We start from the raw sequence: 19886 nt of genomic DNA, 5'->3' as shown, positions 1-19886 counted from the left end.
CTCCTTTCTTTATGTAGAAGAGTTTGGATAATACCTAAAACAAAGGTTTTTTCTCTTCAGTTACTGTAACTAACACTTTGTTTTTGTGGTCAAAAGGTTTTGAGCCACTCCCTGAGATCTTGTAATACATTTGCAGTACTCACTAACTTTCTGCAGATGGCGACAGAATTCTGCTGTTGGTCTGCAGGAATCGTTCTGCAGGGTTCTGGCAGTGTGTTTGGCATCAATATACTAAAAAATGAAGCAGTTGGTTCATAATTTCTTCATTTCTTTAAAGATTGCAGCAGATTCAAATAAAAAATGTGTCTTTTTGTAACAAACCACTAGTAACAAAGTGCCTAAAGACAAATTCAGATGGATTCTTTGCTATGTTGCCTGTTTTGTATACACACAACACTGGCTCATCATGTGAAACATAGCATTAGATGGTCAGCTACAAGGACTAGGCTGAAAATGACAGGACAAGTGAAAAAGCAACAAATGTCCAAAGAAAAACTTTAAAAGAACCTCAGGAAGCCTGGAGAACTATTCTTTAAGACCACTTTAATCTTACGAAAATGAAAACTTCTACATGAAAACAGAGTTATGGACTGAATCAGAGTGACTAACTTAATGAGACTCATACTCGGTTACTGAAAACATGACTTTAATTATATATTAAAAGAAAAAAAATAATATCCTTGAAAACATGACATTAAGTTAAAATACATTTTTAAGTTCATTTCTTAGTATTTACTGTTGGTCCTGTGTTTCTTTCTTTTGTCTCAGCCTTTCCTCCTGCAGTGAAATGTCCAGGGCTCTGAGCTGTTTTAAGAAGCCGTGATTGGGCAGGATACAGCGGCGCTGTCGCACATGCTCAATTGCGTCCACTACAGTTAAATTGTGTTTCATCATCAGGAATGCCAGGACCAGTGTTGCTGACCTGCTCCGGCCCATCACACAGTGCACCAGGACCTTGTCTAGAAAAAATGAAGATATGTGGATTTATTAGAAACAAACAAACTTATCCTCCAGATAATGAACTCAAAGGTTTCCTCAGAGTCCCGGAGGACTCACTCTGTGGGTGAGCGAGGGCCTCGTGGATGAAATTTGCTGCAGGCCTGAAGTACTGGGACATGTTGAAAGTGGGTTTGTCATCAGCCTCTACACCATAATACTGGATTTCCATGTCTCTGTAGTACTGAGCACCAGTCAGCACATTATTCCACTTTCCCTCTGCTGCATTCAGGATATGTGTAATCCCCAGATCCTTCAGACCAGGCCGCTCCAGAGCAGTTTTCCTGTGTTTATGCAAACACAGACTCAGTATGAAGCTGTCATAATGAACTTTTGACACAATTGACTGAATAGTTGTATAAGGGCTGATAAGTACAATGACACTGCAGTACGCAGATTTACGCACTCATCCCCGATGTAGACATCTGGCCAGACCTCGTTGAAGTGTGTGTAATGAGCTGTGGTGCCGGTCCAGAACAGCTGCTCCAGGTCTAATGTTCCTGGAGTGATGTAAGCGCTGTCTGGGTCCACCTGAACGGCTGCATATGGGTTTCTACTTCTGGACTTCACCATGCAAGAGGACATTGTTTTCCTGTGCTGTCCACAACAAACACACACACACGCATATGCCTGAAATTAATCAACTCCTGCACACTGCCATCTGTCCCAAAGCTCTACAGGGATCTAACATTACCACCTATGTGCCAAGGATGTTTATGGAGTCCATGAGCATTTTTTCCTAAATACTTATCAGTCATTTATAAGCAACATGCCAAAAATTAACCGGCTCCAGCTTTTCCAATGTAAACATCTGGTTTTACCTTTTTCCAAGCTGTAGTTTTTCCTTTCTATTTTCTCTTATTTTTGTTGAAACAAAAAGCAATGAATCAAAAAAATGAACGATCAATAGTGAAAATAACTGTAAACCTAGTATATCACACACAGAAACAATGGCTATAGAGGATGTAGGAAGACCAGACTTTTAGAAGAAATAATGTTGTAAAGAATATTTAAATGGTTTTATTAATTTAGGGATTTCTTTATGTATGCCAGTTAAGATTAAATTATTATTAAATACTGCATGCAACTTTGAAATCAGTGTTACTATGGAAACACATTAAAAATATATGTATTTAAGTAAGAAACGTGAAAAGGGGTTTAACTATGATTGTCCACGATCATACAAACCGTATGTTGTCATTCAGTATTCTGTGTAATATTGTTGTGTATTATTGTGGGCGCAACTGATGCTGTTTCTTGGATGTCACGTACAAATTCAAGCGACAGACGTGACATTTTCTGTTTGCATCATTGCTGCTGGTGCTGCTTAACTGATCATACATTTTGCAATATTAATAATGAACAATAGCAGAATAGTACACGAGATATCGGGAGCCAAATAGGAATTTAAATGACTTTTTTTAATCTCGCTCTCCGCTAATAGATTCACATTAATTATACCAATTTTTCAAAGCTTTTAGGACCCCTGCATTGGCAGCCTTGCTCTTCATCTAGTCACGCTTCATACCAAGCCCTTCATGCACATTCTTTGAAACACTGTTCACACTGAAGTCACACTGAACTGAAGCCATCAATGATCCACGAGGTGTGTGACATCAAGTCGGGGGGGGGAAAAAACAGATATTAAATAAAAACGAGCAATTTAGTATAAAGAAACGACTCACCTCTGTTAAATGTGGATCGCAGACCTCTACTTTCCTCAGTGGATGTCAGTGTGTGTGTGTGTGTGTGTGTGTGTGTGTGTGTGTGTGTGTGAGAGAGAGAGAGAGTTTGTGTCCGGTGGGTGTACGTGTGTGTACCCACAGGAACCTCCCTCAGGAGGAAGCAATGAAGACTGAAATACAGACCTGGAATGGTAACTGCTCTCTCAGGCTCAGTGTTTAACATGATATTTTTAGGTAGTTGGACTACAACACCTGATCTCTCCACATGGCATGCTTTCATAATGTAATCCTGTATATGAGACCCCAAACATGACAGCACCTATTTTCCTTTAGCACGCAGTGTTCATGCACTGTTTTAAACAGAAACAAACTCAGTTGTTCAGTACGAGTGGCATCTTGCATCATCAGAGGAATGTCACTAATGTGTGGACAGCTGCAAGAATCAGTCACGATTCGTCAGTGCCAAGTTATTTCTGGAGGCCTGAAAAAGTCAAGAGAATAAAATAGGTGACACGCAGACCTTTTTTAAAGTTTTAATTATTTTGATAGAAACTGATTAAAATAACACAGGTTGCCAATCAAGGGAGGAATGAAGCGTTCCTGAGTGTGTTCATTATCAGGATGTGTTGGTACAGTCCTCCTCTGGGATCTGTCTGCTCTGTGTATTGAGGCTCAGTTCCAGCTGCCTCAGCTGCTCCAAAAAACCAGAGTTGGGTCCAATGTCTCGATTCAGACGCACAGCAGTGATAGCCTCCACTAACAACAGGCCCTGGCAAATCATCAGGTACGCCAAAACCAGCGCTCCAGAGCGGCTGACACCCATGGCACAGTGAACAAACACCTTCCCTGCAAGACATTTTGATCAGTCCTTTTTATAATAGCTGAAAGTAACTCACAAATTGCTTAACATTAATGTATGCATGTCTATTTGCTTAGCCTCTAACCATTTTTCTTCAGCGCACTGTCAATGAACTGTGCGGCTGATCTGAAGAAAGGCTGGAGGTTGAACTCTGGGTGGTCTGCAGCTTCAACAGCGTGGTATTCCACTTTGAGGTCTCTGTAGAACTGCAGGCCTGTGTTAATGCGGTGTCGTCCTGCTGCAGCGTTTAGTATGTGAGTTATACCCAGAGATGAAAGTGTGATTTTATCTCGTGCCACAGACCTGCATACACACGCGTCATACAGACTGATTTACTAGAATATCGTTTTTGATACATTTCATGGCGCCTAAAAAGAGTTTTCCACTCACTCATCTCCAATGTAGAGGTTTGGCCAGACTTGATTGACGGGTGCCACCGGCTTCCTGTTTATCCAAAGGATGTTCCTCAGCTCTGTCAGAGATGCCGTTTCTTCCTGCCGGGCTAAGTGACTCCTGCAGCAATAAAGATGTGTGTGTGTTGTGTGTGTGTGCATATGTGTTTGCATATGTTGATGCTTATGGGTTTGTGTGTGACTGATTGTATCTTTACAGTGTTTGGGCCTGTCTTCGTCTCCTCCTCTCTCTCTCCAGGCTCATGTCGAGGCTGCGGAGCTGCTGCAGGAAGCCTGGGTTTGGGCAGATGTCTCTATGCGGCCTGACAGCGGCTACTGCCTCCTGCAGCCTCAGGCCCTCAACAATCATCAAAAAGGCCAGCACCAAGGTTGCAGATCGGCTCACGCCCATCAAACAGTGTACAAACACCCGTCCTGGGATTGAGATGATAAACATTACCCTCAATACCATTTATAGATATATAATGCTGTTAAAAAGTATTTGCCCCCTTCCTGGTCTGGTTTTTTTTTTGCACATTTGTCACACTTAAATGTTTCAAATCATCATCAGTTTTTAAATTGTGATTTCATTCATTACTACCTGGTGTGAAAAAGTAATTGTCCCCTCTTGTTAAATCATGAATTAACTATGATTAACAACATTTTTTGGAAAGCTGAGTTCAGTTTCACTCGCCTGATTACTGCCAGGCCTGATGAATCAAGAAATCATTTCAATAAAACCTGTCTGACAAAGTGAAGTAGGCCAAAAGACCTCAAAAAGCAACACATCATGCCAAAATCTAAAGAAACTCAATAACAGATGGGAAACAAAGTCTGAAAAGTGTTACAAACCTTTGAAACTCCAGCAAATCACAGTGAGGGCGCAAATGCACAAATGGAGGAAAACTGGAATATGTCTGAACCTTCCCAGGAGTGAGCAACGTGCCAAAATTACTCCAAACGTCCATCAACAATTCATTCGGGAGTTTACAAAAGAACCCAGAACAACATCTAAATAACCGCAGGCCTGCCTTGCCTTCGTTAAGGTTCATGATTCAATAAAAATAAAGAGACTGGATAAAAATCACATCCATGGGAGAGTTCCAAGGAGAAAACCACTGCTGACCAAAAAAACACAAAGGCTTGTCTCACATTCACCAAAAACATCTTAATGATCCCCAAGACTTTGGGGAAAACAGCCTGTGGACTGACAAGACAAAAGATGAACTTTTTTGGTAGGTTTTAGACCCGTTACATCTCCTGCAAAACTAGCGCAGCTTTTCATATAAGAATGTCATACCAACAGTCAAACGTGGTGGTCGTTGTGTGATGTTCTGGGGCTGCTTTGTAATAGGTTCAGGGGGCAATCACTTTTTCACATAAGGCCAGGTAGGCTTGAAGAGCTTGTTCCGCTTAATAAATGAAATAAGGATTCCTTATTTTAGTCAAGAATAAAATCTAATCTCATTAGATGGTGTGGCTGTATGACACTGAGATCTAATCCAGCCACATGCTGTAACCCTGCCCACTTGCCTCCCATGGCTAGTGCAGCTCTGATGTATCTTGCTGTTGGATAGAAGAATGGACTGAGGATGAAGTCCATTGCATCATCAGCTTCAACACCATAATAATCCACTGCCATGTCTCTGTAGAAGCGCGGGCCAGTGTTGACGTAGAAATAGAGCCCATGGCCTGGGTTGGGGGTTCCATGAGCAGCATTTACAATGTGAGTAATGCCCAGACTGTGAAGAGTGCCCTTGTCACGAGCTGCTACCCTGAAACACAATAGCGTACTCAGTGCTGCACGAGTGCAGAATGTTTATAGATGTGTGTGCATGTTAATATGTGCACGCATACTCATTGCCTATGTAAAGGTTAGGCCAGACTTGATTGACATGTCCAGTCGGTCGTCTGTCAGCAAGCAGAAACTCCTGCAGCTCTGAGACAGAGGGAGGTTCATACGGAGGATCCCTAAGAGACATACTGTACAAACACACAGACACTCATAAATCGCACAAACACATGTCATTTATTAGCCCTTCACTATGAAAAGCTTCTGTAAATGTTAATGTTTGTTATGTAAACTTATTAGTCATCCCAGCTTCTGTTAGCAACACACAGACCTGAGAGTGGGATTTTCTCAAGATGCCACACCTGCTTTCTTTCTAAATGTTTCTTACCTGAAAGATCCCCCAAACCAGCCCAATCTCATGAACTTACCTCACTTCAGGGCGCTTCGGTTTCCTCTCCTACTCTGCCTGCTCTTATTTGTTCATCACAGTCACACATAGCTGGGGTTGTTTCCTTTTATAACTCTGTAATCATACACTCAAAAGTGACAAAGTTATCTAACATACTGTGTTCACTGTTCAGGCACTCAAAACCCATTTTATTCATGGTGAATGCAGACCTGATGTTTCATTCTCATGGGGCAACCCTGAGCCTTATCCTGTGAACTTTAACATTAGCTCACATGTTTCCATGATGACTGTGGACTGTTATGTAACATGTGGCTGCTCTGCGAGTGTCTGTGTTGCTACCCTGCTGCAGAGTAAAGCCTGCTGCTCTGTCCCTTTAAGAGATGTGGATGATATTCACCAGTGATTTATTAGCTTTATCTGCTTTTAATCTGCTCATACTGATTTAGGCTGTTTACTATCAAATAACCAATTAAAGAAAGGAAGACTGCATGACCTTAGGCATGCAATAGTGCAACAGTAACAGTCGGCATAACCTCACTTTTATTTTGGAGTTCTCATCCTATATTTTCTTTCTGGTCCCTGTCAGAATTATAATGTTTTTATCTTTTGGGTCTCTTCTTACTCCTGAGCAAACACCTGATGGCACACCTACACTTCATCATCCAATCAAGGCCCAGCACTATATCTACCAGTCTCCACCAGTTTGTTCTGTCAGCTTGCGTGGTAGCAGAAGTGCTTTTATCTGCTTTTTTCAAGCTGAATTTATTTCTTGTTTGTTTAACCATTTCCTGCTTGAACTCTTTCCTGTTGCTCAAGGTTTCCTCTGCGTGCGGACACAAAACCCACAGTGGTAATAGGTCTCCAGTTGGTCCAGACACTACCAACCTCACCCTGACAAATCAATTACCCTTCAAACTGCCACTTCAGAGTTGCCTTTCATGTGTCTAAGTTCAACTAATGACCAAACTTAGTAAATAAACCTTTGCTTTGCCATAATTTTAAAACTGTTTATGTACACAGACCAGCCACTTTATTAGGTACAAGAATGTGACCGTGACTCAAAGTTTTAAAACAGGAACCAGTGAGTAATGTCACCATGGCTACTTCCATTTCGATACATACTCACAGGCCAGTCTGTTCAGTACACCTGTTTAATTGCTTGTTAATGCAAATATCTAATGACTTACATTTACATTGCAGCTAGTCATTGCATTCAGGCATGTACACATGGTGAAGGTGACCTGCTGAAGTTGAAGCTAACCACCGGATAGGGGACGAAAGGTGGTTTAAGTGACTTTGAATGTGGCATTGTTGTTGGCAGCAGACAGGCACCAACAACCTTAAATATTTCTGAAACTGCTGATCTACAAGTGGCTGCAGCTCAGGAGGTAGAGCAGGTCATCTACTAAATGGAAAGTTAGTGGTTAGATCTCCTATGTCAAATATCCTTGGGCAAGATACTAATCCAAGTTGCTCTGCGATGCATCCAAAAGAGTATGAATGTACATGAATGTTAGATAAAAAGCACTTACTTGGGGGGAAAAGTGCTTGTATGAACGAGTGTAAAGTTGTATAACTTCACATTATTGAATTTTTGAAGTTTTGTGCTCAGGTGAAGTAGAAAAACGCTATATATGAACCAGTCCATTTATCTAATGTGATTTTCCCACACAACTCTGTCTAAAAAGGTCATCTTGAAGCCAGACTGCTTCAAGCTGGTACGAAGGCAGTATAAAGTCATGTAACCACTTGTCAAGGTCAACTTGTTACAACAAATGTATGCAGAAGAGGACCTCCGAACGTATATCACATCGCAGCAGAAGACCACAGTGGGTGTGGCTCCTGTCAGAAAAGAACAGTTTGCACAGACTCACCAAAATTGTGCAACAGCACACTGGAAAAACATCAGCTGTTCTGATGAATCTCGATTTCTGCTGCGACATTCAAGCTGATGGTGTCACGGTTCTGGGTCAGTTTGACCCAGTCTTTTGAGTTGTTATGTTTTGGTGTGTTTTTGCATTTTGGATTCTTTTCTTATTATGATGATGATGATTATGAATCTATGTTTCAGTTTTTCTTGTTTAGGGATTAGTTCGTTGGTTTTGTGTTCTCATGTTTATTGCAGGTTTAGTTCTAGTTCCATGTGTCATTTTCTGTCTGTCTCTCAGTGTCGTGTCTGCGTCCTTGTGTAGTGTTTTCTTGTTTCCTGTTTTATTGTGAAGGTCTGCGTCTCATGTGAGTGTGTTCAGTTTTACCACCCTCGTCTCGTTAATTACTCCCAGCTGTGTCCACCACCTGTGCGTAATCTCCCTGTGTTTCTCTGTGTGTATTTAAGTCGCGTCTTCTGTCATTGTAGTTGCTGATCCGTCTGTGTATCCACCTATGTCTCACGCGTGTGTGTTCCCTGCTGTCATCCGTCGTCTGCTCGCTCTCGTTCAGGTTCGTGTTCAGTAGTCAGTTTGTTCCCAGTATAGTTTAGTCCTTGCTCCGTTTGCCATTTGTCCATTTTCATTTTGTTTAATAAACCACCCTCACACCTTTTACAAGTGCCTTCGTTTGGATCCTCCTTTATTTCTCCACACGGCTCATCCCACTCGCCGTGACAGATGGTGGTGGAATGATTGTAGAGATATTTTGTTGATACACTTTGGGCCCTTTAGTACCAGCTGAGCATCATTTAAACACCACAGTTGACCTGAGTATTGCTGCTGACCATGTCCATCCCTTTGTGACAACACTGTACCATCTTCAGATGGCTGCTTCCAGCAGGATGAAAGACTGTGTCACAAAGCTCAGATCAATAAAAACTGCTTTCTTGAACATTTAAATGAGTTCACTGAATTCAAATGGCCTCCACAGTCACCAGATCTCAATCAAACAGAGCACTGTTAAGATATACAGCTCAGCAATTAAACATACCTGTTTTTGTCAGATTGATTAGGCAATATTAAGTAAGCTCTTGGCAATTAAAAAAAAAAAGCAAAATGAAACAAACAATTATTTTATTTGAGGAATCCTTGACTAAAAAAGTAGGTGTCTTATCAGGAAAACTGTTCAAGGTTAAACCTTGTTAGAAGTCAGATATACATATTTTTGAACATGTTTAAAATTGCTGTGTCCATCTGACCAAACAATTTAAGTGAGATCTGACAAAACATTAATGGGTTTCATAAAACTGCCCGTACAAAGCATGTGAGCAGGACTCCTAACACTCACAGAGAACATTTGAATATGATTTAAATATGAAAAACAAACCAGGAGAAACATGACATAAAGGCTCAGTGTGAGCACTGCTGCTGCTGGACTGTAGAAAGACAGCAGACAACCTCGAAAATAAAAATAAATAAAGGTCACTCCAGACTTACACCTGCAACTACATCAAACAAAATCTAATTACACATCATATTTACAAACTACTGATCGCCAATTAGAATGGAGTTCTACATATGGAGAGGTGTTGATTAATCAAATGAAGGTGCAGTGAGAACAAAGGCTGTCAGAGAATAGGACACAGTCTCCTCTTTCGTGTCAGCTGTTCATCCAGCTTGAGTAGGAGGGACAGGAAGTTCCGGTTGGGGTAAATGGCTCGTTTTTGGACAACATGCTTCAGAGCATCTCTCAGAGTAAGACGCTGCCACAGCATCAAGTACGCTATGACCAAAGTGGCCGATCTACTCACGCCCATGATGCAGTGCACCAGCACTTTTCCTGTAGAGAAGGATGGAAAATATCATGAGGGCCAGCTTTTGAAAAGAAAAGAAAAAACAGCCTAATATTCACATTCAGTTTACCATCTTTGCTCATCAGGGCTTTGTGTATGAAGTCAGTTGCAGGTTTGAAGTACTGACTGAGGTCAAAGTCCTCTGAATCCTCCGCTGGGATGCCAAAGTAAACGCAGGTGTTCCCATAAAAACTCTGGTCACCAATGCTGCCCTGCTTGGAGTGCGCTGCGTTCAGGACATGAGTGATGCTAAGCTTATGCAATGTCTTTTTATTCTGTGCTACAGCCCTGTAGACATGGAAAAAGATGGGGGGAAAAAAGAGTAAAACTAAAGAATAGAACAGCCATGTCTAGTGTCTATAAATGCTAAATAACTTAAATGTAAAAGGAATACAAGTTCTCCTTTTTAGCAGGCATTTCTCTCCAACAGAATTCAGAAAGATGTTGTACAAAAGCACACTCACACATTTCCTATGTACAGGTTGGGCCAGACTTCATCCACCGGTGTGAGCCCCACAGGGCAGGAATCCAAGATGACCTCCAGTTCTTTAATGAGTAGCAGGTCCTGTAGCTGTTTGCTCCTTGACATTCTCCCTGGACGCAGAGTGCTCCTTCAGCACACCCCCGCACTGCTCAGGCTGTCTGTGCCCACCGTCCCCCTTCCCACCGAAGTCTACAGCTCGGTGAGAGGCATGAGCAGGTGGTTGTTTGAACGCTGCTTGGCTCCAAAATTAGCTCTCTGTGTTCAGTGTGCTCTCGGACTGTCTGGATGTAGTTATTTAATGTTGTAACGCTGTAGCATTGATTGGTCTGTTCACTGATGCTAAAAAACCCCAGGGGGAGAATTCAGGAGCTCGCTCTGATACCACTGATGTCACATTAGAAGAGGACAGGGGAGGGGAGTGAATGAAGCTGAACACTTTGGTTTATACATGCAATAAATGGTGCAAATGGAGGAGGAAATAGAGGGTTGTTTCTGGCTTTCTTACTCTGGCTCATTTAAACCATCATCCTGCAGTTTTTGGTCCAGGCCTATGAGTTGTCGCAGGAAGCCTCTGTTGGGAAAAATCCAGCGCTTCTGCTGCACACAACGTATAGAGGACAACAGACTGAGGTGATGATGAATCATCAGGTAGGCTAGGACCAATGCAGCTGAACGACTCACACCCACAGCACAGTGCACAAACACTTTCCCTGAAAGTCAGAAAAGGCAGAAACAAATATAGTGAAAACTCAGATTTGTATCATCCTCTCTGAAAATCTGCTTGCAGTACCTCCTGATGTCAAAGCCTCGTGAATGAACTCAGCTGCGGGGTAGAAATATGGCGAGAGGTCAAATGTGGGGAGGTCGTTGGCAGGGACTCCGTAATATTTGACTGTGGTGCCATAGAAATCATCACTACCTTTACAGCAGAGTTTACCATGTGAGGCATTCAGCACATGAGTGATCCCTAGCTGGTAGAGCCCAAACTTGTCATGAGACATAAACCTGACACAAACAGCAGATGTAACACATGAATACAATCCAGATGTGCATACGTGAATTTAAATCCAGCTCACGATACTCACATGTCTCCCAGAAACAGATTCGGCCACACCTCGTCTCCATGTCGACAGGAGCGTGGAGCTGAGTGTAAAACCTCCTCCAGATCCTGGAGAGATGGGATCTCCCACTTTCTCTCTGATCCCCCTGCCACACACTTCTCCTGTTTTGGCTCCAAATCTTGTATATCACATATCATCCCTGTGGCAGCACCTGAGGAGGACTTTCTGTCTGTCATTGCAAAGTTTTTACAATGGCAGACGGTCTGCTTTGTTCTTTACCAAAATGAAACCAAGCTGCACTCTGCTGCCTTCGCCTTGACTCTCTTTCAGCAGCAGTTCCACCTCACTCAGCCTCTGACTGTCAAAAACAGGTGGCTCATTGGCACTGGCTCTCAGTCAACCTCTCAAGCTTGCTTTCCAGTTATGGCAGACTCAAATACAACGGTACAATCTGTAGGAAAGGTATATGACATGAGATCTACTTAAACGTGATAGAAAAAACTATTTAAAAACATTTATGTTGAGAATATAATTATCTGTTGAGAGACCGAGGAGACCATTTGAGTACAATAAACTCATTGTTATGTTCAAGAAAGGTGTGTTATCGTGTGTTATCCATGCTCTTCTGCATATCTTGGTCATAATGAGAGTTCCCAGCAGCTTAAAGCAGTTAGTCCTTTCTCCTTTGACCTCTGGCATGAACAAGGCATTTTCACTCAGATCTGCCATTCACTGAATAGTTTCTGTTTTTTGGGCCATTCTATGTAAACCTTAAAGACAGTTATGCAAGAAAATCCCAGTAAGTCAGCCATTTCTGAAATACTCAGACCAGACCAGCAACAATGCCACATTTAGAGACTTTTAAATCACCCTTATTCCCCATTCTGATGCTTTAGTAGGTACCATGTCTGCATACGTAAATGCAGTTTTATTGTAATCTCTAATAAGCATTTGCTTAGTGAATGACTGCACATGTTTTTAACATTATAGGTTTAGTTTGTATTAACTTTTCTTCCTACTTTCCTCTACATAATGATGCTTTCATGGCTAAAAGAGTAACAAGATTTACTGCTGCAGTCGGCTTGACACTAATATTCAATGCCCCAAAATGACAATGAAAACAGCTCATTTCATCTATGATTTGTTGCTAAAACGATAGCACACTCTTCACTTATACATTGCTTAAGTTCATGCATGAGATATTGATGTATAACATAACCTCATATTAAAAAAAGTTGTAAGGGGGGAAAATGAATGCCAAGGCAAGAATGACAATACTGTTTTAAGAACGAAAACCACAGTAAAACAGTCAAAGTTGACGGATTAAAGAAATCCCAGGCTTTCCAAGTGTAACCAGCAGATGTCAGTGTCCTTTGAGCTGAAGTCTCGCAGGAGGCATCCTGCTCCTCTTGGCTGCTTTTTGTTTGCTGTTGCCTCTTCCTGTTTGTTGTTGCTTAGTAGTCCGAAGCATGTTGGCTGTGAAATACTCCTATGAGCGGTGGAGTAAACAGACGGCTCATCCGCACCTTGTAGCAGCGCAGTGACAGTGGATGTTTGGTAAGTGAGACGATCATTGGATAATAAAGTGGACTTCCTGTGACGTGTTTGCTCTAAGTTGAACATGTAGTTTTTTGTTCATGTGAAGAAAGTTGCTGAGCTAGTAGTGAAATGTTGCAATCTGACGTTACATTGTAGCCCCTGCGGTGAAAAGACACTATGAGCTCTTTGTCGAGCTGCCTCTGTCTCTCTCACACACACTGAAGGGCTTTCTCTCGCTCTCTCTTACACACACACACACACACACACACACACACACACACACACACACACACACACACACACACTGAGCTGTGTCCTACTGCCTGACTGTGACTCACTGTAAGCCAGCCAAACAAGCTGACATGGCACTTTTATATCCCAAGTAGCTGCGGGATGTTGCCAGTAAAATCTCGAGGCTAGTTAAAAATAACTTATTTCTCTTTGAGGGAGCAGATCTGCACACGCCTCGGTGAGTGAGCTGCTTGTAGGTTTCAGGGATTTTCATCAGCGGTGACTTTCCGTGCCAAACTGAACCAGTGTCAGAGGAGTGATGTCATACTAGGTGTGGCTGTCAGGCTGAAGGCGAAATTCAGAAACCACCAACAAAAGCTTTGAGGCTAGAATCTAGTATTTAGGCTGTTTTATTTTTAAATCAATTAATCTTGTCATAAATGTTTAGCTGTTAAAATGTCAGAATATATTACGAAAAAAATGTACAGCACGTTCCAGAAACTCTACCAGATTTTCTGCTTCTTAAAGGGATTGTTTGATGAATTTTGTCAGTTAATTTTTTGCTGATTGATCAGCTAATCATTCAATCAGTCAGCTCCATAATGAGCCTGTTTAACATCATGGTAAAAAAGAATTATTCCTGGATTTTCTCGGTTTGGTTCAGTACAAAATAAAAATGTCAAGGCTGTATATAGTGTCGATTCAGCAGGCAGGCCATCAGTACAGTACTACAGCCGTGTTGGTTGAACTTGTAGACCTTTGGAGTACGAGTGGAGCTGTACAGTGGTGAGCTTGTCAGAAGTTCAAAGGGCAGAAATGAGCGAACTGCAAAGCAAAGATTGATTGTAGTCTCCTGTGGTGGCTTATGGTATTTTCTTTTTTAGTGACTCACTGTTTTGAGGTTTTGAATTCCTGCTTTAGGTGGGACACTCGAAGTGCTAACGTACAGTCACTGACCTGAACACAGATGATGCAAAACCAGCTAAGCAGGCTGCAGCGTGCACTGCAGGGTTTCACTAAATAAGAGCACAAGCAGGCAGCCAACCCTGCACTTACTGCATACTGATTAAAAATGATGACTTTTTAATTGTTAAAGTGACCAAAAATGTGAAAACTGTAAAACACGGCAATAACAATTTGCCATGACCTTGAAAGGACTCATTTTGTCCATCTAACAATCTCTAAATTATCAAAGTGGCTTCAGTTCTGGGACAGCTGGATTACGAATCCCAGTTTTGGAGAAGTCATGATGGATCTGTTTATCTGTGACAAAAATAACAGAGCTCCAACCCATATATTTACTTAATTTCAACCAATTTATTGTTTCTTTGCTCTCATTTAGTTGTTTTGTTCCAAACAAGACATTTGAGATGCTGCTGTGCCCGATGCTGTTTTTTTTTGTTGTTGTTGTTTTTTTTAAATCAAATTTCATGCCAAAAAAGAAAAAAAAAACATGAATGGTTTGGAGAATAAAGAAACTACTTTCAGCTGCTCTGTGATTCATAACGGGTCACCACAGTGGGCTTTTCCGCATATTTAATTTGGCAGATTTACACCCCAGATGATCTTCTGGATGAACCAAATGAGATTTATGACTCTTTCCTGGGATCAAACCAGCGATCTCTCGCTTGTTATTCGAATGTGTAAACCACTACACTGTGGAGAACAATCAGCAAACTTATGAATAATTTATATAACTGCAGCGCTGTATGATATGAACAGCGGGGAAAGTGCTCGTGTTAATTTTCATGCAAATTGAGTAGAAGTGTCAGTGGGTGAGCTTCAGGCAGTTTTGCATTAAAAGAATGGCACTGAACAGTTATGAAATTAAGTGATCAAAACGCAGAGAAGGAAGTGGCACTTAATTATCAAGCTTTAGAGAATTGTTAACAGCAGCCTTTGATCAGTCAGAACATCTGTGTGTGTGTGTGTGTGTACATACTTCTTTTCTCTGCCGCTGTAATTTCAGTTGTTTTTATCTCTGTCATACCCCACGTTACGTAACAGTGTTTGTTTCTGCAGCAGAATGGCACTGTCGGAAGATGATGTGAGTGCCTGGAGCTGTAAGCAGGTGGCCCAGTGGCTGAAGGAAGAAGGTTTTGGGCAGTACGTGGAGCTACTGTGCACGCAGCACCGCCTGGACGGCCTCAGTCTGCTGGCTCTGACTGAGGCCGACCTGAGGGGTCCTCCTCTGGGCCTCACGGTGCTGGGAGACATCAAAAGGCTGACCATAGCCCTCCGCCAGCTCCAGAGAAAAAACCAGGCCCAGCTGGAGGAGCTGGGCCTCGCACCTTCGGACAGTCTTCCCGCCGGACTCTCCACAGGCACTGCTGGGGTCAAGTGGAGCTGCAACGGAGCTGACGGGTGTAATGGAGGTGATCGCTTGTGTAATGGGACTGAGCTGCGGTCAAGGAACAGCAATAGATCTGGATACAGCTCAGGAGAGGTGCTGTGTCACACACACACCAACGGGAGGTGTAGGCAGCACTTAGCTGGTAGATTGGACCCAGAGGTTTGGAAAACAGTCATCAGTTCCATATATGTTTTTCTTGTTTTTGGATTCACATCTTTTGTCATGGTCATCGTACATGAGCGCGTCCCTGACATGAGGACATACCCACCGCTGCCTGATATATTCCTGGACAGGTACAAGCTTGCATATTTTATGTTTTGCATATTTTGCACTGATAAGTATCTATATGGTGGTTCCAGGGATTGTTGAGCAACATAAGCTCCACAGTTCACGTACACATTGAGCTGCACTCATATCTTATCTGCTTTCTGATATGCATGTTTTTGTACTCTTAACAGCGTACCCAGAATTCCTTGGGCTTTTGCCATGGCTGAAGCTTGTGGTCTCATCTTATGTTACATGTTTCTGTTGATCCTGCTGCTTCACAAACACAGGTAGCCCATAGGTCCCGTTTCTGCAGTTTGCACATTCCTAGCTGCTGCCACATTACACTGAGTTGGGTGTGCGTCTGTGTTTCAGGTCCATCCTCTTCAGACGGCTGTGTTCTTTAATGGGAACGGTGTTTTTGCTTCGTTGCTGCACCATGTTTGCCACCTCGCTTTCTGTGCCAGGGCAGCACCTGAAGTGTGCCAGCAAGGTGGGAAGTGCAAATGAGATTCTGTTTGTCATTTTCCTCCTGGAGTTTTTTTTATTTTTATTCTCATTGCTGTTGGCAGTGTTACAGTTCAGTTGATCACTCAGCTGTACTGCGGTGATAACTAATAAACAGCTGCCACTGTGATTCACAGCATGACTGATTACTGGAGGGTTTTTTTTTGTCCCTCAGACATATGGTGACACCTGGGGAAAGATACAGAGGGCTCTAACAATCTGGAGTGGATTTGGGATGACTCTGACAGGCGTGCAAACCTGTGGAGACTACATGTTCAGTGGGCACACTGTTGTCATCACGATGCTCAACTTCTTTGTGACTGAATGTGAGGATTAATTCTTTTGTTCGGCTTTCAATGAGTTTAGTGAGAGTGTGCGTTCTTGTTAGGTCTTGTATTTTTACTAGTTGGAAAGAAAAGATGTGATTATAATTAAGAAAAGTACACCTTCTTTTAACTCTAAGGTTTTATGTATTGGGACTTAATTTTTTTTTTTATAAATCACCTGTTCCTCAGCAGGTCTTAAATTCACTTAAATACACCTCATGTCATTATTTATTTAACAAAAGATAAGCCAAAATGCAGAAGTAATGCATAAAAAAACTAAGCACAGGCTTACTGGAATCAAGAGCACAAGTAGAAACAAGTGTAAGTAGTATCTGATCATCAGCAAGTGTGAGCACCTCTATCACAGTAGAGGTTTGCAGAGGCTGTTTGTTGATTTGGAGCATTTAGACAAGTGTTAACACAATGCCAAACATGAAATGTATCAGAAACAGTTGTTTCTGCCCATCAGTCTGGGAGCAGTTAAAGTCCATTTCCAAACTATTTGAAGTCCATCAATCAGAAAAAGACTGAACAAGTATGGCTTGTTTGGAAGAGTTGCCAGGAGACTCTTCTCCCTAAAAAGAACATGGCATTAATGTTAAGCTTTGAAAAATTCCTTTGAACAAACCACAAAACCTCTGAAAAATGTCCTTTGGATAGAGAAGACCAAAGTGGATATGTCTGGACAAAATACACAGTGGCACATTTGGCAACAACACAGTATATCAGCACAAATATCTCATACCAGCTGTCCAGCTCAAAATAAACTAGTGTCAATGATGTCTGCAAGCTTTGGATATACATAAAATACACTGAGCATGTCTTATAATTATGTTTCCTAATTGCAGATACTCCACGAACATGGAATCTGATTCACACCATATCTTGGGTGTTAAACCTGTTTGGGATTTTCTTCATCCTGGCTGCTCACGAGCACTACTCCATCGACGTGTTCATCGCCTTCTACATCACCACCCGCCTCTTCCTCTACTATCACACCTTAGCTAACACTCGTGCCTACCAGCATAGCCGAAGGGCACGCATTTGGTTCCCCATGTTCTCCTTTTTTGAGTGTAACGTGAATGGACCCGTCCCCAACCAGTATCACTGGCCCTTCAGTAAACCGGCCTTCATGAAAACTCTGATTGGATAAAGTTGAAGTTACAGCAGTGGCAACATGCATGGGACTCTAATGTGAATGCCTTAGTGAAAAAACTTGATAATTTATTATATAAAAAAACTTAAAAACATGTTCTCTTTGATTAATTTCTCTGATAAAAGTGACAGTTGTGGAACGATACTTTCTTACATCTTAGATTAGCTGTCAATATAGAAGTTAGCTAACTTCTATGTTGACATTTAGCTAAGCTTAGCACATGGACTGGAAACCGGGGTATAGTTGACCAGGGTCTGTTTAAAGGTACACTACCAGCACATTTGAAATGATAAACTCTTTTATAAACATCAAGTTTTAGTAATACTGATGTTTTGATATTTGTTGTTTGGATTTTTATTTTATTTTTTTTATTTTTTATACTTTGGATAAACGTCGTTGGTTGTTTCTGGTCTTCACGCTACGCTAAGCTATGCTGTCTGGCTGCTAACTATAGAGGTTTCTCACAGGACAACAGATTTCTCACCATGTTGGACATGATACAACCACCAGTTGCTAAGAAAAAATACATTCACCAACTGATTGGTGAGTGGTTGCTGGGTGTCATTAGGTGAAGTTTGTCACAATGAGGGTGTTGCACCGAAAACCACCTTGTGATTGCCGTGGTTGCAAGAAGATCATTGTAAACGTCTGTAGTTAGCATGGAAGATACCAACTTAAGTGGAAATACTCTCTTACTAACCACTGAGTGGTAGTGAAACTTGGAAAAAGTGTAGCGCAAACCAGAAATGGAGATTGTCTCCAAAATAAAAGCTGTTTCTCACAGTTTACAATGTTATTTTTAAAACTCAACTTCTGCTTCCGCTTTAAAGTCAAATGGTCTCTGTTTGTTGGACTTCTCACAGTTTCACTACTTTTTGGAGAGCAGTTGGTGAGTGATTGCAGACGAGTTGCTGTCTTCCATGCAAACTATGGAGAAACAAAAATAATCTCAAAGAGGTTTTCGCCAAGTATGGGACTGCATGTTTTTCCCATTTTTCCCTAGTAACTAGTGGGGGTCGGGTCACTGAATGTTCTCTACACCTGTGAGAGTGGGGCCTTATTTACTTGGCCTATATTGTCACATGTCCAAAATGGTAAACGTTAACATCACGTGGTTAGCGGTCACATGACTCCAAAAAGTCAGTTTCATATGTACATTATATCAGACGCTAAATAAGTGTTTGTCTCAAAATGTTGAGCAGTACCTTTAAATGTAATTGCACACTGCCAAAGGAAAAGAAGGAGATTTATTTGTTGGCTAAGCGATGCAGGTACATTTATTTTCTTTGAAGATTTGCCTTGAAATGATCACTTTTGTCATTCTTAGCTTCTGCTTTGGGGTTGTTTACTGTTCGGTGGTGGTTTGGGTTTTTGGTGGTACTTGATAATTACAGCAGAAATCTAATGAGATAGCTGTGGGTTGATACTGTAGTTGTGCCTCTTCGGGAGTTGAGGTGGTGATGCCTCAGAGCTCAGGCTTTGCTGCAAACATATCTGACACCTGTTGGATAGCTGCTACCAAAGGAGCACTCGTTTCTTTAGATGTGCAAAAAAAAAAAAAAAAAAAATCCTCTGCACTAACATAAAAAATGTCTTTTATTTCACTTGCACTAAGATGAACTCACCACTGACATAGAGCTCCCTATATTCAGAGTTAAACTCAATAAAGTATGTGAATATTCATTGCAAAAAATTTATATTTTGCACATTAAACTTTATATGTGTAATTGTTTCTTTATCCCAGTTTGATACTCTGTCATGGTTTTCTACGATTTTTTTTTAATTTTATTTTTTTTTACTGATTGTTAAGTGGTGACTGTAGAAACATGGAGATATCATCTGTTGCCTATAAAGCTTTAAAAGCAGTTTGTTTTTGTTTGTTTTTTTTAAGCAAAGGTTCAAAAGTGCAGTGTTTACTCTGGCAGGTCTGATCCAAACTTTATCTCTTTAACTGTTTACAACGCGTATCGTTTATCGATGCAAGTAATCCATCTCTGCCTTTTGGCTCAGGAATAAAAGTTGCTAGACAAGGAAAATAACTTTTGTTTTTCTGACTAATTATTTCACAGCTGCTTTTTCACTGTGCTTGAGTTTGATTCGTGAGAAGAAAC

General features: G+C 41.5%; 5 protein-coding genes across 8 annotated transcripts; 1 reads left to right on the top strand and 4 right to left on the bottom strand.

Moving 5' to 3' along the window:
- Positions 1–547: 547 nt before the first annotated feature.
- Positions 548–2895, bottom strand: LOC146374846 (dual specificity phosphatase 29-like). Its single transcript, XM_084947710.1, has 4 exons — positions 2682–2895; positions 1403–1593; positions 1057–1280; positions 548–959 (listed from the first exon to the last, which is right to left on the bottom strand). The coding sequence occupies exons 2-4, from the start codon at positions 1579–1581 to the stop codon at positions 733–735; spliced, it is 630 nt and encodes a 209-aa protein (XP_084803836.1). The 5' UTR covers positions 1582–1593; positions 2682–2895; the 3' UTR covers positions 548–732.
- Positions 2896–3208: 313 nt separating this feature from the next.
- On the bottom strand, positions 3209–5923 carry dusp13a (dual specificity phosphatase 13a). Its single transcript, XM_084948834.1, has 6 exons — positions 5790–5923; positions 5466–5707; positions 4151–4367; positions 3931–4053; positions 3626–3843; positions 3209–3527 (listed from the first exon to the last, which is right to left on the bottom strand). Exons 1-6 carry the CDS (start codon positions 5912–5914, stop codon positions 3298–3300), a joined length of 1155 nt encoding a protein of 384 aa, XP_084804960.1. The 5' UTR covers positions 5915–5923; the 3' UTR covers positions 3209–3297.
- Positions 5924–8689: 2766 nt separating this feature from the next.
- On the bottom strand, positions 8690–10843 carry LOC146374844 (dual specificity protein phosphatase 13A). Its single transcript, XM_084948401.1, has 3 exons — positions 10319–10843; positions 9925–10142; positions 8690–9841 (listed from the first exon to the last, which is right to left on the bottom strand). The coding sequence occupies exons 1-3, from the start codon at positions 10441–10443 to the stop codon at positions 9630–9632; spliced, it is 555 nt and encodes a 184-aa protein (XP_084804527.1). The 5' UTR covers positions 10444–10843; the 3' UTR covers positions 8690–9629.
- On the bottom strand, positions 10632–12773 carry LOC146374843 (dual specificity protein phosphatase 13A-like). The gene is made up of 4 exons (XM_084948403.1): positions 11424–12773; positions 11129–11343; positions 10844–11048; positions 10632–10722 (listed from the first exon to the last, which is right to left on the bottom strand). Exons 1-4 carry the CDS (start codon positions 11633–11635, stop codon positions 10701–10703), a joined length of 654 nt encoding a protein of 217 aa, XP_084804529.1. The 5' UTR covers positions 11636–12773; the 3' UTR covers positions 10632–10700.
- Positions 12774–12834: 61 nt separating this feature from the next.
- Positions 12835–19814, top strand: LOC146374842 (sphingomyelin synthase-related protein 1-like). 4 transcript variants are annotated; one of them, XM_084948396.1, is made up of 6 exons: positions 12835–12956; positions 15192–15815; positions 15981–16076; positions 16162–16279; positions 16469–16619; positions 17468–19814. In XM_084948396.1, the coding sequence occupies exons 2-6, from the start codon at positions 15196–15198 to the stop codon at positions 17770–17772; spliced, it is 1290 nt and encodes a 429-aa protein (XP_084804522.1). In that variant the 5' UTR covers positions 12835–12956; positions 15192–15195; the 3' UTR covers positions 17773–19814. The 4 variants fall into 4 exon arrangements, with proteins under 4 accessions (XP_084804522.1, XP_084804525.1, XP_084804526.1 ...); XM_084948399.1 differs by having other exon boundaries at positions 12855–12956; positions 15195–15815; XM_084948400.1 differs by lacking the exon at positions 12835–12956 and adding an exon at positions 13144–13407 and having other exon boundaries at positions 15195–15815.
- Positions 19815–19886: the final 72 nt, after the last annotated feature.

The sequence above is a fragment of the Perissodus microlepis genome, chromosome 13 (assembly GCF_051167445.1).
Source record: "Perissodus microlepis isolate ML-2025 ecotype Zambia chromosome 13, ASM5116744v1, whole genome shotgun sequence".
Taxonomy (NCBI): Eukaryota; Metazoa; Chordata; class Actinopteri; order Cichliformes; family Cichlidae; genus Perissodus; species Perissodus microlepis.
This window is presented reverse-complemented; position numbering and strand designations above follow the sequence as displayed.

Excerpts from the sequence above, each read along its gene's own strand:
- LOC146374842 (XM_084948396.1), top strand. The coding sequence starts at position 15,196 with ATGGCACTGTCGGAAGATGATGTGAGTGCCTGGAGCTGTAAGCAGGTG. Across the intron at positions 16,077-16,161 it reads CTGCTGCTTCACAAACACAG|GTCCATCCTCTTCAGACGGC; the intron begins GTAGCCCATAGG and ends TCTGTGTTTCAG. Across the intron at positions 16,280-16,468 it reads ACCTGAAGTGTGCCAGCAAG|ACATATGGTGACACCTGGGG; the intron begins GTGGGAAGTGCA and ends TTTGTCCCTCAG.
- dusp13a (XM_084948834.1), bottom strand. The coding sequence starts at position 5,914 with ATGTCTCTTAGGGATCCTCCGTATGAACCTCCCTCTGTCTCAGAGCTG. Across the intron at positions 4,368-5,465 it reads AGCTGCACTAGCCATGGGAG|GACGGGTGTTTGTACACTGT; the intron begins GCAAGTGGGCAG and ends TCTCAATCCCAG. Across the intron at positions 3,528-3,625 it reads CAGTGCGCTGAAGAAAAATG|GGAAGGTGTTTGTTCACTGT; the intron begins GTTAGAGGCTAA and ends AATGTCTTGCAG.
- LOC146374843 (XM_084948403.1), bottom strand. The coding sequence starts at position 11,635 with ATGACAGACAGAAAGTCCTCCTCAGGTGCTGCCACAGGGATGATATGT. Across the intron at positions 11,344-11,423 it reads AATCTGTTTCTGGGAGACAT|GTTTATGTCTCATGACAAGT; the intron begins GTGAGTATCGTG and ends TGTTTGTGTCAG. Across the intron at positions 11,049-11,128 it reads CGAGGCTTTGACATCAGGAG|GGAAAGTGTTTGTGCACTGT; the intron begins GTACTGCAAGCA and ends TCTGACTTTCAG.
- LOC146374846 (XM_084947710.1), bottom strand. The coding sequence starts at position 1,581 with ATGTCCTCTTGCATGGTGAAGTCCAGAAGTAGAAACCCATATGCAGCC. Across the intron at positions 1,281-1,402 it reads GATGTCTACATCGGGGATGA|GAAAACTGCTCTGGAGCGGC; the intron begins GTGCGTAAATCT and ends GCATAAACACAG. Across the intron at positions 960-1,056 it reads GGCCCTCGCTCACCCACAGA|ACAAGGTCCTGGTGCACTGT; the intron begins GTGAGTCCTCCG and ends CATTTTTTCTAG.
- LOC146374844 (XM_084948401.1), bottom strand. The coding sequence starts at position 10,443 with ATGTCAAGGAGCAAACAGCTACAGGACCTGCTACTCATTAAAGAACTG. Across the intron at positions 10,143-10,318 it reads AACCTGTACATAGGAAATGT|GGCTGTAGCACAGAATAAAA; the intron begins GTGAGTGTGCTT and ends CCATGTCTACAG. Across the intron at positions 9,842-9,924 it reads AGCCCTGATGAGCAAAGATG|GAAAAGTGCTGGTGCACTGC; the intron begins GTAAACTGAATG and ends CCTTCTCTACAG.